At 38.5% G+C, this 15,338-nt stretch overlaps 1 protein-coding gene across 1 annotated transcript in view; it reads right to left on the reverse strand.

Annotated features, from left to right (window-relative positions):
- Positions 1-4,382: 4,382 nt before the first annotated feature.
- The window catches only part of HHAT (hedgehog acyltransferase), a 94,952-nt gene continuing 83,996 nt past the window's right edge, over positions 4,383-15,338 (reverse strand). Inside the window, exons 11-12 of the mRNA XM_068396212.1 lie at positions 4,845-4,989; positions 4,383-4,420 (exon numbers count right to left, since the gene is read on the reverse strand). Coding sequence (XP_068252313.1) covers positions 4,383-4,420; positions 4,845-4,989 — 183 coding nt within the window. The remainder of the gene's footprint in view (positions 4,421-4,844; positions 4,990-15,338) is intronic.

Genomic DNA, 15,338 nt, shown 5'->3' on the forward strand with positions numbered 1-15,338 from the left:
ATTAATTTTTTTAAACTGCAGTAACCAAAACTGGACATATTTTAACTTTAACCTTCAGAACATCATGTAGGAGAAGAGGTTATTTTACGCATTTTACACTGCTGTCAATGCATCTAGGCGTAAGGTCTATTTTTCTTGTCAGTGGTATGACGTTGTTGATGCACAAAGTTTGCAATCTGGTAGAACAGTCAGATACTCTTCATTGCAGGACTTCTGCCCAGCCAGCCATTCTGCACTCCTGCAGTAAATCATTGCTAACTGAGGGTGAAATTCACTCTTAGCTGGATGTCTACTAAAGGACACCTTCTCAAAGGCTGGACATCCAATCTAATCTAAACTAGCCTGCACAAAATGCCTCTGAACTCAGTGAAGAGTGACAATGCATCTCATCCCATGCTAAGACAGATGTACGTGGGATGAACTGCCCTCAAGAGAGGCACTCCTCACAATTTAGCAAGGTAAATTGGATAGTTAAAGTACTGGTTTATAGTTAACTTAAATGATGGCTGTCCAACTTTCAGACAGCTATTCAAAGTAAAATACGCCTGACATGCACTGTGCACTTTCCTCATTGATCTGGGCTCTGTTCCTCACAAACCAGAGAAAGAGCAGGAAGCATTTTGTACTTTTATCACCCAATAAAGCTGGTGTCCCCTGCCAGCTTAATGCCTTTGGCCATGCTTGCTATGACAATTCATCCTCTTAACCAAAAGCACCACACAGTGCTGGTCCCAGGAGAGAGTCCTTCCAAAAAGAACACCCCTCGTTGGAGCCTGTCATTTTGAAGTGAAGTATTAATTATTCTGAATACAGGATTAAAAACAGTTGATTATGTAGAAGACATTTCTCCTGCTTTCTTATTAGAATGATGCTGTCTCATATGAGAAAAGCCTTACTAAAAAAAAGCCAAAGCAAATGCTTGCTGTAGTAACTTTTTTCTTTGTAAATAACTTATGAGGCCAAGTTAAGTTTTAGAAAGAAGCACTAAGCCTGGTTCGAACAGTTTGAGAACAAATTTAAGAACAAATACTCATACATACAAGACGCGTACACTCCAGCGCTCATAATTTTGGCAATAGTGATTTTAATGATGTACAGCAATTCATTTTAAAGCCAGATAAATTTAATTTATTTTTCACAAGAGGAAAACAAATGCTAAAAAATATTGCTACCTGGCACACTCTCCTTATCAGTGGGTATGGGAGCTGTGGAAAGTACTGCCAAGGCACTGCAAAACAGTTCAAATGTCAGTCAAGCAAGAATTCTGGGAAAAGAGAAGGGATAACTATGACATGGCAAGGGGCATTGCAACACCCAAAGCTTACCACACATGAGAAACAACCTCATCTAAATCCTGTTCCTAGAAAGCAATCCACAAAGCTTTGATAACAAAGGTATCTCACTTGCATGGTCCTCCTTGCACTGACTATGCTGCCCTGGGGTTTAACTGCTTTCATACCTATGTCCTCTCCTCCTCACTCTCAGACAACTGTATAGATTTCTGTAATACTCAGTCTTTACAAAAGAACACAGTAGATCCTCTTCAGTAACCAAAGAGCAAAACTAGAAGTGCATTTTGTACATATTCAGCTTCAGTAAAACTTCCTTTTAAGAGTTAGCCATTTTAAATTTGCATCACTGTCACACACGTGCTAACGGGAAGCTGCTCTCAAGCACTGCTTTTAGATATTATACAATAGAACTCATAATTTCTGCCTACAAAGTGCTATACGCTGGGCATTTAGGGTTTAAAACACTGATGATATTCTGAGGTTCATTTACTTGCCAGACCTGAAAATGCCATGCACAACGCCTAAAGCTGCACCTAAACCTGGAGATCTGATTTCTGCTCTGAGATGCATTTTGTTGCTCAAGTTTAGCATATATGTTCTTGACTAATTTTGTTAGTGACCTACAAATGCCAATTGTATTTACACATCTATTCTCCTATTTCCTTCCTACCCATGTAAGTAAAAATCTTTGTAGACATAATTCTGTGGGATTTGAAAAAAGGAAAGGAACTGACTATTCTTTGCAGCTGTTGTGCAGGTGGAAAGCTTTGTTTCCACAGCCCTCTATTCCTTACCTGATCTCTATTCCTTACCTCAGAGGGATTTTATATCACACTATTGCTGCAGAGCCCTCTGTCACTTCAGCCAACCAATCTCAAGCCCTGCTACCCAGGTCGCTGAGAATGTAGAGATGTCCTCCAAATGCAAATGTCTACTCTCTAGATTTGGTTTTAGAGTGGTGCAAAACCCTGCTTAGGTTTCCTACCTAAGATGAATCTCAAACAGATCAAAAAGGTTTTAAATAGAGCAAGAATATTATTTTTAATATTTTAACCTGAAATTCACCAAGTATCTTCCCTCTTCTCAACCCAAAGCTAACACTTATTGACTCAAAGTAACTAGATACATATCTAGCAGATCTTAGTAATGTACTGGACACTATAACATTGCTTTGCCTACCAAGTGCAAGGACACGGATTTGGATATTATGTAGAGAAGAGGTTTGGGGTCCCTTGCCAGATTTCTTGACTACTCTTCACAAGACACTCATGGAAGGTCAACATCTGTTCTAATCAAAGCTCTTCAGCATCATAGTGTATAAGAGAAAATCTTCATGCATGGGAATTTTATATTGCTTGCGTCACATCAGAAAGAAAGTGTAAAAATAAAAACCCAAATGAAACACCCTTCTGCCCCGCAGAACACTCACCCACCACTACCACCACCCTTACTTTTTCAGACAAGTCAAGCACATCCCCATTTAATTTTTTATGAAGGTAATGACAAAAACTTGAGTTGAAGAAAAGCAGCTAGATCATCTTGTCTGTCCTTGGGCTGACAAAGGAATAACCAAAGTGTATATATTGTAGTATTTAGTTTGGTCTGAATATATTGATGAATTGGGTTCACCAGAACAGTGCAGACTATACACAAGTTTATTTATCTTTCAGCATTGCACTCTCCAAATATACGTGTAGGTTTCTGTTACATGTCCTACAGACCAGCACTTAAATTTACTTTAAATTGAAGACCATAGTTCTGAACAGTCCTTCTGGATTTGACTGGCCTTCAATGCTCAGCATTTGTTCCATAGTAGGAAAACCACAATGGAGCAGGAGTGTTGATGCAATAAAATCTTAGCGGATGTTTCAGTTTGTACACGTGAGTTGTCAGAACCATAATTCAGTAATAGAATATATGCTCAGAGTCATCTGTGTGATCCAAGGATACAGGCACATAAAACTTAACACTGACATTTCTACTAGTAGAGTATGAGCTGCACTAAGCAAAAGCTTTTATGTTCTAAAAATAAAGTTAATTTGATTAACACACCATGGAAACAAAGTTGCAAATGACTAAACTAATTTGCTCTTCCTATCTTAGACACCTGGTACCTAATACCGATGTAACTATATGTACTCAAGTTATATGCAGAGCAATAGACCAAAAAACTATTAAAAAAAACCTACCACCAAACCCAGAAAACCAATCAATAATTGATCTGGTTTAATTAAATACTGTTCTACTTGCTAAAATATTGCGCTTCATCAGATGCAAACCCCAGCATTCTGCCAACTGCTAACCCTTCCGAAGAGGAAGGCATACTTTCTCCATTTATAATGTAGAAATCGCACTAAGACAGTAATTTGCATGAAGCCATAAACCTGAAATGGACAATTTCACTAGTGCTTTTTTTTAATGGATAAGTAGTAATGTCTAACTTCCAAACTTATTCTCTCAGTTATTTTTTTCTACTGAAACTATCAGCCAACTAACTGGGAGGAAACAATTTAAGAGAAAATGAAGCCTTTTTGCAAAAACAGAAAACAAATCTTTTATGTTTTAAGAGCAAAACCCAAACAAAAAGCTTCACTATATTTTATGCTAAAATGTACCTTTCTTAGGGCTGTTTGAATGTTTTTTTGCTTGAGCTCAGAAAAGTAACCGTTCAGTTTATGTACATAACTTACTCTTTAATAGTTTCATTATGTTGGGATGCTTAAGTAGGACCTTGGAACTCCAGAATTTACTTCTAAACCATTGCAAGGAAGAAGAGGAGAAAACTGCATGAAGAAGCAATAGACAGTGGTGGTCTTCATAGGTAAGCACTTCTAGGCACAGAAGCCTATTAGTACTTCCCTCACGAGGGAAAAATATTCCTCTACAAGACTTTTATTTGACAATGTGGGGCTCTGGCAGCAATTAGAACCTAAGAAGAAAACCAGTTCTGCTTACATTGAGCTCTGGCAAAAAAATTAAAGCTGGATTTGTCTCCCGAGTCAGGTCACAGCACAACGCTGCATACTGCTTATTCAGCAACACCACATGCTGATACTGCCACCCAAGTTCCCCTGTCCTCAAACCTTGACCTCAACAGTCAGAAGGTCCGTACCCTGACAACAGATCCACTACAAAAAAACGTTAATTGCTCAATTATGCTGTATTATGCAGATCTCATTCACTAATGTTCCACAGAATCTACGGGGTTGGCTTTAATATGCCTGTTCTTACTGATGTACTTGAAATGCAGAGCAGAAAAAAAGAAATCCAACCTGGCTAACTTGTCACACATTTATTATTCAATCTTCAGTGATTTCACTAACAGAGAAGCCTGATAACTCTCTTTCTAGACTAGATGGGAGAAAGGCAATGTTTCTTTGTATGCACACAGCCTGCATAGTTATTTAGATTTCTGTCAAACAGATTTTTGATGGTTTTGAACAGGAACAGAAAAAAGTGACTCTCAGCACTGAGAGAAGAACGCGGCTCAGCCCACCCAAGCTAATATTTGGAAAGTTCTGTTATCTAGAAAGCACATAAAAATAAACTTGCCTTCCATAAAGATCCTGTTCCAGTAGATTTTTCCAACATGATTTCCTCCAAGAAATATTAGATTTGATAAAATCAACATTGAAGTGCTAACAGATGCTAGGACAGCATGAAGTCGACGACGAATTCTTGGCGAGAAGAGACGCTCCTGAGGAGCAAAACAAAAGGTGCAGATGAAGTTAAAAACCCCTACAATTTTTCAAGCAACGTTAGAAAAAGACATTGTAGTTAAAACACACAACTTTTACATAGAAGTTCAAATCCTTATAAAACAGATCCCAAAGCTTTTAAAATATCTAGCAGAACTCCCACCGATGCCATTTAAGTTTGGGTAAGACTTCATGACAAAAAGCGGTGCTGAATCATAGTTCAGGTTGGAAGGGCCTCTGGAGGGTACCTAGAAAGGTCATCAAAGCAGGGTCAGCTAAAGCAGGCTGCTCAGGACTGCGTCCCGTCAGGTTTTGAGTATCTCCAGAGTGGAGACTGCACAACCTCGCTGGGCAACCTGTGCTGGTGTTTGGCTACCTTCACAGTAAAAAAGATTTTATCTTTAAATGGAATTTCTTATATTTCAGTTTGTGCCAGTTGCCTTTTGTCCTGTTATTAAATACCACCGAGAAGAGTCTGGCTTTGTCTTCTTCCCTGCTACAGTTAGGTATTTATACATGTGGATAAAATCCTCCCTGAGCCTTCTCTTCTCCGGGCTGAACAGCCCCAGCTCTCTCAGCCTCTCCTCTTACGGCAGGTGCTCCACGCTCTTCACCATCTGTGGCCCTTTGCTGGACTCACTCCAGCATATCCATGTCTGTCTTGTAGTGGGGAGCCCAGAACTGGACACAGTTCTATACATTCTACATCTTAATTATTTTCTTATTACATGTACTCCTTGATGAATTTTTGCTGATGGACTTAAACAGTAACAACATGCTTCTGAGGTGGATAATACCATCCAATAGGTTCCAATATGGAGTAAAGCACTTCAGTACAAAACCAACAGCATCCAACAACTTCAGAAGCCGTTAATGCTTTGGTTGATTAATAACACTTCACTGAAAGACTCTAGAGTCAGATCCACCGTAGTTTACTAGCTTACATTTCTCTGAATCTGTATTTTGCATTACCACCTGAGCTGGGAGTGCAGCATGGAGACTGCAAGAAGATGGTGAAAGAAGGATGAGAAAGTCTCAGCTTCCTCCAATATTCAGTTGTTAGAACAAATTTTAAAGAGCATTACAGCACATCACAAGGAAACACTGTCTCATTACTGCATAAGGAAAAATATCTTGTTCATTACAGCCCCAGGCTGAAAGCCTCTTTACATAGTGCCTGAATCTGCAAAAGACTGAATGGTTCATGTGAAGTGATGAGCATTTGCCCAGGTATGGGAACTAAGGAAAATATCAGGAGCTGCTCAGCTTTCATGTCATAAATGTTGATATTGCAGAAAACAAAGTCTTGTGACTGCAGCATCCAAAATAAGAGCAGTAATTAATCTTTAATAAGCAGCCAGACCAGAATTCATGCTCAGACACCTGAAATAATATAAACACATGCTCAAAACAGATCTAAAATTACATTCCTAGACAATTAAATTGCTAGTTTTGTAAGCATCAAAACAAATGTTTCAACTGCTAGATTATAAAGTGAGAAATCTTCAAATAAATGACAGTTACATACATAAAAATACTATTTTAACATATTACTGCAAAGTAGATCTCTGGTAAATTGAATGTTAGCTCCAGTCAGAACTATATCTAGTCTATGAGTCAGTCTGAGTCAGCACAAAAATGGGGATAGATAAGCTTCAAGGAAAAGTACTCTGCATCAGGCTGTATGCGCAATACAGCAATAGTCAGTCTTCCATACAAAACTATGAAAAACATTCACATATGAAAACAGAGGCTGAGATTTTTCTCTGTAAATTCTGGATGAAAACTAGGGCATCAGAGGAGAAGGGTAGAGTACATATATATAAATATTCACAGACACCAACAGTTACTTAGTGAAAAAACTTTTTCCTTTCCTAGTACTTTGCATCTCCAAAGCTGCCCAAGGACTTCCAAAACATTCTCCTTCAGTTCATACACAGGTAGAGGATATCTTAAGTTTGTCTTCTCCTGAAACGCACAGTATGAATGCGTGGTCTCACTTATGAAAACTGTATGCCTTTTCAGAATGCATAAGTGTATGCACACAGAGAAAATGTTCAAAATCTTGCTATTAAATCTATGTTAACAACCAAGTTTAAATAAGCAGCAGTTATGATCACGCTAGCTTGAACTTTTGTGTTAAGAGTCACCAAAATTACCCTCTTCTTATCCCTTGCTACTGAATTCTGATTGAGCTGTAGCTTATCTATAGAGCATAGTCTATCATCAGATCTACCTTTCACTCACCCTTTGTCTATCAAACTTATTCATCAACTCCATAGAGACACAGTCTTAATTAGGAAATGGGAAAAAAAAGAATCTTCTGATAAAGCTGTAGAAAGAGTTAGAGATGGACAACCCATTAGACAGCTGGTGTTGGACTGCATTTTCCACCAAGGCACTGATTAGACCTGGTAAGTTTGTGAGGTCTGCCTGTTTTACAACCCAAAGCAGTACGACTCAGACAAATAACATGAATAGCTAAAAAAGCTCTGCCACTTTTTTAAGGAAATGAATACAGTTACTAAAAAAAAAACAAACCACCTTTCACATACAATACATCACCCTCTACAAAAGTGCTATATGTTAAACAATACAAGTTAACTGTAGCACAGACCATAAAAGCCTTTGGTAATTTATAAGGTATAAGGGAGTAGTTTAAGACAGAAACAGTTTAGACAAACACTGAACCCTTTCTGGGTTTTGCTGTAGCTCATTTCCATTAACTTTGCCAGGCATTGATCCAAAAAGCAGCACATATTTTCTTGAGAGTCTTTGATGTCAATGCAGCTTTTACCCAGCTGCAATAAAGGTAAAAAAAAAGAAAACGTTCTTTAAACATCTCATGTCATCTAGAAAAAGCTAACTATGAAAGTACCTGAGCAGCTATTGTGCTCAAATTAATACACTGGAAGCATTAATTTACCCATGAAAAAGGAATGAGGCTAGTCTAGATAATCCATAATAACATTTGTGATTTCAATATCTACCAGCATGTGGATTTTTCTGAATATACAGCAAGTTGTTTTCATCAAAGCAGACAAAATTAAAAAACCCCTCCACATCCACAACTCTTCATTATGCTGTTTAATGCTTTTAACAATATGCTCCATTGCAACAATACAAGCAGCTGCTATGGATTTGTGGTGTTTCTCTGGATTTTACTGCTGTCTCTTTCTCTCTCCTCTTTTCCTGTTGGAAATAAGGCCAGAAGATAGAGTGGCAAAAGAGCAAGTAGTGCTAAAATGACAATGAAGCCGTGGCTGCCTGGCTGAAACCCCTTGTATTTGCATCCTTCCTCAATGCTCTATCTTACTTGCAATCACACATCCATACTTCATCATACTTTTAGTAATCACCACCACCCTCACCTCTCCACACACTGTGAAATAAATGGACTGTAGCATTTAAGCTACACAAAAAAATAGACATACATAGACATGTCAAGATATGCAGTCCAAAGGCATGCAGCATGACATAGGAGGTGACTTACAAAGGTTGGCTCAGGCCACCTTTTCTGGAACTGAATGGAGTTTGAGTTCTTATTCCAATTCAACTCCTGCTGTAAATGAAGATCAGCCTCAGACATTTTTGCCAGATGTTGGGAAAAATCTCTCTCTGAACATTGTTGGGTCTAGCAAAATCGGCTACCATGAGGTTTGTCTCAATTGGGCCTTCTCAATCATCTTACAAAAATAAATTATACTAGCACATAGTGGGATACCTTGAAAAGTAAATCTGTGTATGTGTTTGAGAGGGGTGGAAGAAGACAGGCATGAAAAGGATTTGCACGGTCCAAACATTTCCATTCCTAAATCCCTTTCCAGTTATACATGCATGTCACATTTAGCCTCTAAGTGAAAACTAAGCCAGAAACAGGAAGCTTGTATACTGGTTGTTTCTTGAGAAAGATAGCTTATGAAGGACAACATGTACCAGAATAGATCATTTAGGTTAGAATTAAGAGTCAAGTTAAAGGACATGGTGGAATTTTGAAGTCAGAGAGGATGTGAAAGAAAATACTCATTTCATTTGCTTTACAAGGTAATTACACCACTATGAGTGTGAAACAAACAAACACGGGAGGAAAAGCAGCTTCAAATAGCAGAGCATCATTTAAAAGAACTTTTCTCTAAGGTGGGTTAGAGCCAATCATCAATAAATCTGCATTTTCACTGATTTACACAACTGTGTACAACGATATTACTGAATGTCACGGAGAGATGAAATTGAGGGTCCAGAAGTGTTTTTCCTAAATGCACGTACATCTCCTAACTAGTCAACAACAGAGAAAATACTTTGGGGAACACTGACCAGAGTAAGTCATCCACCCTCCCATGGGGAATTTGAGGAGACACCCAAGACCGAATTCTATACAGCTTTTTGTCTTTTTTAAAACATGTAATATTTAATTAGTATCTGTTCTACAGATTTCATCCTCTCCCACTTAAAACTATCAGCCAACTTATCCATAATAATTTTAAAATAACACAACAAACTGCACTATTTGTTGTCTTGAAGAAATCAAACAAATTAACTACCATGAATATAACACCTAGTCCTGCAGTATCTTTCACTGCCTCTCCTGGTGTACGAGAGCGGGGTAAGTCTGTTTCCTACGGTTATTAAAGTTCCATCCTTTCAATTTCCTGAAGGTTTTTACTAGAGAAGCAATGGTTAAAGGCTAATGTAATGTTGACTCATCTTTACGTCACAAAACCTAAATTAAATATTCTTTGCAATGGTCTGTTATCTAGGGTTTGCAAGGATTTATGGGGGGAGAGGACAGATGGGTAAAATGTTTGTCCATAAAGTTGCTGCAGTACAGGAGGGGCACAGGTGGTGCCATTATGCGTATCAGGAAAATGCTTGGAAAAAAACCTCAAATCACTTGCTGGGGTTCCTTTTATCAGTGGAGTTTAAGGATCTGAACTTTGGTTTTCACCCGCCATTGCATCACAACTAAAGAGTAAGGCCCGAATTTGTTTACTTCTCTACAGAAGTAGCAGAAACCACCCAGTCAATCTTAAAAGCACTTCTAAGCGCTTTCTTTTAGAAAATGTTCTTAGATAAATGACAGGCCAGCTCTTCAATGTCTATCCCTGAACCCTGGTAATCACCCCATTACCACAAGAGTGAACACCTCAATGCATCCCTTGAATCTGGGTTGTCCGCAATGCAGTTCATTTGCCAAAAATAATGGGATGGCATAAAAGCAAGAGCATGGGTGATGAGCTGAAAGAGAGCGAGGAGCAGATGGGACGGTGGGAAGGGAAGTGACACATCCTAACAGTTACCGGCTATTTTATCTATCTGCAGTTTGGCACACTGAAAATGGAGGGCAGGGTGTGACTAAGCAGCTGAGGGAGCAGATGGGATGGAGGAAAGGCTGAAAATTGTGACAAAGCTCTGCCAAACAGAATGTCAATCTATTTAATTTTTAAACTGAGCAGTAGAAATGAAGATGGGTTGTGTCCAAGCAGTGGGGTAACTTCTAAAATGTTTGTTAACACACATTGTCAACGGGTCATAGTGACAAAAGTGTGTTTGGGAGACCACAGAAACGAAGGGAGGGACTACATGTGCTCATTAATGTTGGTAGAAGTTAGGCTTGAAGAGCAGCAGGAGCAAGGGAAAGGCAGGTGATGAGAGGCTGACGTGTCAATGTAATACCTGCTCCTGCACTCTGAAGCTGAGGGACAGATGTTGAATAGGATAAGAGTAGAGGCTGTACCACAGAACAGAAAAGCAATGAAAATAAAGAATTCTGGTTGAATACACATGCAAAATATCCATTTATGAAATAATACAAAAGAAATTGTGGAATCCCCAGAGCTGTAACAGTAACAAGATAAGGACAGGCCTGCAAGCAGAAAGTGAATGAGCTGTGCTACCAGATCTTACCAATGAACAACTGCCACACCAAATGGAAGAATAAATTTAATTTCCCATCAACTGTACCCTTCAGTAATCATGGCAATCATTCCTGTTTGCTCCATTCTTCATCTAGCTCTAACCCGGAACCAGTTCCCTTTACTTTACTTTGATTTATTTTTCTGGCATTTTATTTTGCTTGCAGTGGGTTCCCTTCCTTCTCCTCAAGCTGGACTGTGGCCTGAGGTCATCTCCTGTTTCTTTTCAAGGTATATACTTTCCTTCCAAAACAAACATAAAAATTAGCTCCTGGAAGGTTCACACATGAAGGCGGGAACTGACAACATTTTTCCAAGAGACAGGATGACGCAAATGACCTGTAATTCCCTACATCACTCCTATAAAAAGAGGACCACACAATTAAACTCAAGCGACTGTCAGTTAAGATCTATTTTCACAAATAGAACTTGTTTCTGAATTTAGGAATAAATGCTATATATAGTATTTGAGAAGATACTCATCTTCTCTATTGATGTCTTACTAAACATCCACTCAACAAAACGCTGTCTTGCACTAGCACCAGTTCATTTTTAGATTTTCCAAAAGATCTACATTTATAGCATCTCTTAGCAAACAGCCAACCCCCCCTTCTGTTTGAAGAAAGCCTCCTACCAGCTCGTATGTATGCACTACACTTACAGATGCATGTGTGAAAGTTTGACATACACAGAAGTAAATTTCTGTACTTGCTCCTACACTTACTCTTCACCCTCAAAGAACCTGCCCAAACATTTTTTTTTTTAAAGTGGCAGCTTGTGAAAAGTGCAAAATGAACAGCATCGAAATGCACCATCCTCTTTTCTGTTTAATGTTTAAAGCAGGGAATTTAACCAAGTAATGGCAGCGTATATACTGCTATAAACGTCTCAGCTCTCACCAAGGAGGACAGGTCGAGAGTGCCATGTACTCTCCTCTGTGTCCAGATCCTTGACATCCTTATTTTTGTTCTCGTTCCCATTCTGCCCATTCTGTTTCTCTCAGTTCCCTCATCCACATTTTAATGTTTTCACCTTTTGAACTGTAACCAGTTGGGAAAGGATCTAACTTCACCAATCATTAGTGCTGCATTTTGGTCCTGCCCTTATGGCCCTCCCACACTGCCACTATGAAACTGTTAACAAATAAATAATACGCAGTAATAATCCCACGGAGACATCTGATAAACACTCAGCAAATACAGACCTCGCTTTCCCTGTGGCAAGTTTCTGTAGCTCAAGGCACAGCAGAAAGACAAGAGCACGACTGCTCCTTGGTACTTTAACTTGCATTTCTGTAACTGTGGACATCTATTGTCTGGACTAATTTTTGAGGTGAACAGAGGGAGGCTGTATTCATGTAACAGTTACAAAGTGCATAACCAGCATTATTCTGCCTTGTTTTCACCCCATAGCATGACTGACTTGTTTTTCAAACTGCATTATGGCCTGAGCACCAGAAAACGGCCTGATGTCTCCAAAACAGAAGAGGAAGTAAATAATGCTGGTAGGTGGGAGAAACATTTTTTTGTTATGACAACTGAGCAGCTACACATGAGGCTTCCCAGCTGACATTGCGGTCTGAAGCAGAGCCGCAATCATCTGGTTAAAGACAGATGGAAAATCACAACAGTTTCTCCACTGCTGGCATCAAAAATAATATTTCTTGCACAGATTTGACAAAAAAAACAGATGCTTGTACTCAAAAGGTAGGAAATGATAGAATGCTATCTCTGAAATCTTACTGCAGCCACTTCTGCCATTCACCGTATCAAAGTCGGTATCATAGCACATATGCTTGTTCCTCACACAAAACAACACCTACTAGATTTTCAGTCTTTGTTACTGAGTCTGAGGCAAGAAGTTCGCTCAGTAAAGAAAACCAGAGTCAGAGTGCGAGTGTGTGTCTGTGTGTGCGCATTTTTAGCAGGGCTCTCAAAACGTTTTGGGATTCACTTCCACGAAGGCAAATGAACCCTTACAAGAAGAGGGCGGAGAAGAGAGAAAAAAATAAAATCAAGGAAAAGCAGAAACGTGGCAAGAATTACTTGACTCAGAATTCTTGTTGGCAGACCTAAAAGTCAGTGTAAAAAAACAAGGATGCATCAGCCAGCACATATTTACCTTTGACAGTCATTCAGCAGCTCAGTACCAAACAGCACCTTGATAACTCAGCTTGCTGCTTCTAGGTACCATACACAAGGATCAGTTGTCACAAGTCCACCCTGGCTAACGTTCACATTTAGGGAAAGGAGTTTCCATTGATTTTGAGTCAAAGTACATCTACTCTGGATAGTAGAGATTTCTGGTCAGAGCAATGACATGGCTGAACTCAAGGCTGGGGAAGCCAAGCACTCCTCTTCCACTTCCTTTCCTTGGCTTTTGTCTCTTACACAGGACTGCTTTGGGTGCTTTTCAGATTCCTCTCCATGAGACAAATCATCTAGCAATAAAATAACCAGAGGAAGTAAAGCTTTCTGCTGGGGTAAAGAGCTAGGTCAGCTCGGCAAAGATTCCAGCAGGAAGGCGTGCAGAGGAGGAAGTGGTGAGACTGCAAGGAAGGGAGGAAAGGGAAACTAAACCCTTCCCCCTTCAATAGCAGTGAGCTGCTAGATCAGCTTAATTCCCTGTCAAACCACAGCCCAGAGGCCAGGCTCACCAGTCAGTGCCTTCCCATGCTCCACACCAGCTGTCTGCAGGACCACTGCATAATGCATAACTTATTATGAGTAACTATAGAAATTTTCAAAATTAAATAGAGACAAAAACAGACAAAAACCCCTCACCACATCTGACATTTTGAAAGACTTCCAAAATTCTCTTCTCTGCGAAGCTGGGGATGCCAATTGTCATTGACCACATCTCTGGTACCCAAAACAATGGTGATATTTTAACTAGAGAGACAAATGTATGGAGTTCATTCTTCTGAGGGAAAAAAAAAAATCTAACACACTAACCAAAACCACAAACATCATACAAATATTTCCCCTTTTGCAAAGGGGGATTGGGAAGGCAATTACAGTGTATTGAAACAGACTTAATTAGTGCACCTCATTACAGCCATAAATGAAAACGTAGAAACAAAAGTATTTTATACTTTAAAAAACCAAAACACTTACAAGGGTAGTACAAATTACTTTAAAATAAGCCATGCTTAAAATTAGTTGGTTTCTCAAACTGAATCGTTTATTCAGTTTATTACTTAGTTATATTCAGTTATATATATATATTCAGTTATATTCAGTTATTATTATTTAGTTTCTTACTAAATTAAGCTAGAAAGAAGATCTTAAACTAGAAATTCATCATAGCATGATTTTTAGAAGAGAGATCTTTATGTTTCAATTTTAAAAATTCCTAGTAGACTGAATGACATTTTCACTTTACAAAAGAACTAAGATGATAAATGTTGCTGTTTCAACTGAGATTAAAACATTAATTTTAACAATCTGCCAACTTCACCTCCTTTGCTACATCTTCTTTTGGATGATTTCCAAATATTTCTTTTTTAAAAACCCATTGATTTAAAGACATGAACTATTCTAAGGTTTAAATCATTCTAAATCTATTTTTATCCCAAGATCTAATTTCTTACATAGATCTATATCTTGCCTTCCTCACAGAAAAAGGAGAAAGAAAAAAATTTAAATCACTGGAAGAATTAGAGCCGTTAGCGTTTCCTTTCAGAAATCTGATACATTATTTATTAAAAATCAATACAAATTCTGTCATTGATTTCGGACAAGTTACTACTGGAGTCTGTTCATCTGTAAGAAATTAATACAGAATCAGTGAAACAAAGCACTACGATGCTTAGTATGGGTCTAAATACCTCCTGAAGAAGTAAAAAAAAAAAACAACAAAAACTCATAAAAACAAAATGAAACTTCTCCAGTTTAATATAAAGTTCCCAGATATGCCCTAGCTTATGATGCTTAACATTTACTGTTGTTTTATACACAATGTTTTAATGAAAAGACAATATTACTTAACTCAGCTCTAATTTACTGATATCTAACACGTAATCTCTAGGGGGAAAAAAAGATGTGTAGATAACTTCTCACAACACAACTCACTGAAACATGAAAGTTCAGAGCAGCGTAAGCTGGTAAGAATGGAAGAAGGAGCATCAGCTCTTTTAGAGCTGAAATAGGAAGCCAGGCACTGGTTTGCAACCAGTACAAATGAAAAGTTTCAGATCCAATTTTTTGGGTCAGGAAATTTACTGTTTTCAGTAAATATTTGTTTATATCCTGATTTTACTTCTCACAAATAATGCCATGCTTCTTTGTTCATTCCAGTTCAGATGCCTGAGATGACATTTAAAACCTGCTATACTTCTACAAAAGTGTTATTTACTCATATTGCGCTAGGTTTCAAGTGCTGAGATTTAAACTGCCATAAAATCTGCATAAATATAGGGTCCAATTCTTTTTATA

This window comes from Nyctibius grandis, chromosome 1 (assembly GCF_013368605.1).
Source record: "Nyctibius grandis isolate bNycGra1 chromosome 1, bNycGra1.pri, whole genome shotgun sequence".
Classification (NCBI taxonomy): Eukaryota; Metazoa; Chordata; class Aves; order Nyctibiiformes; family Nyctibiidae; genus Nyctibius; species Nyctibius grandis.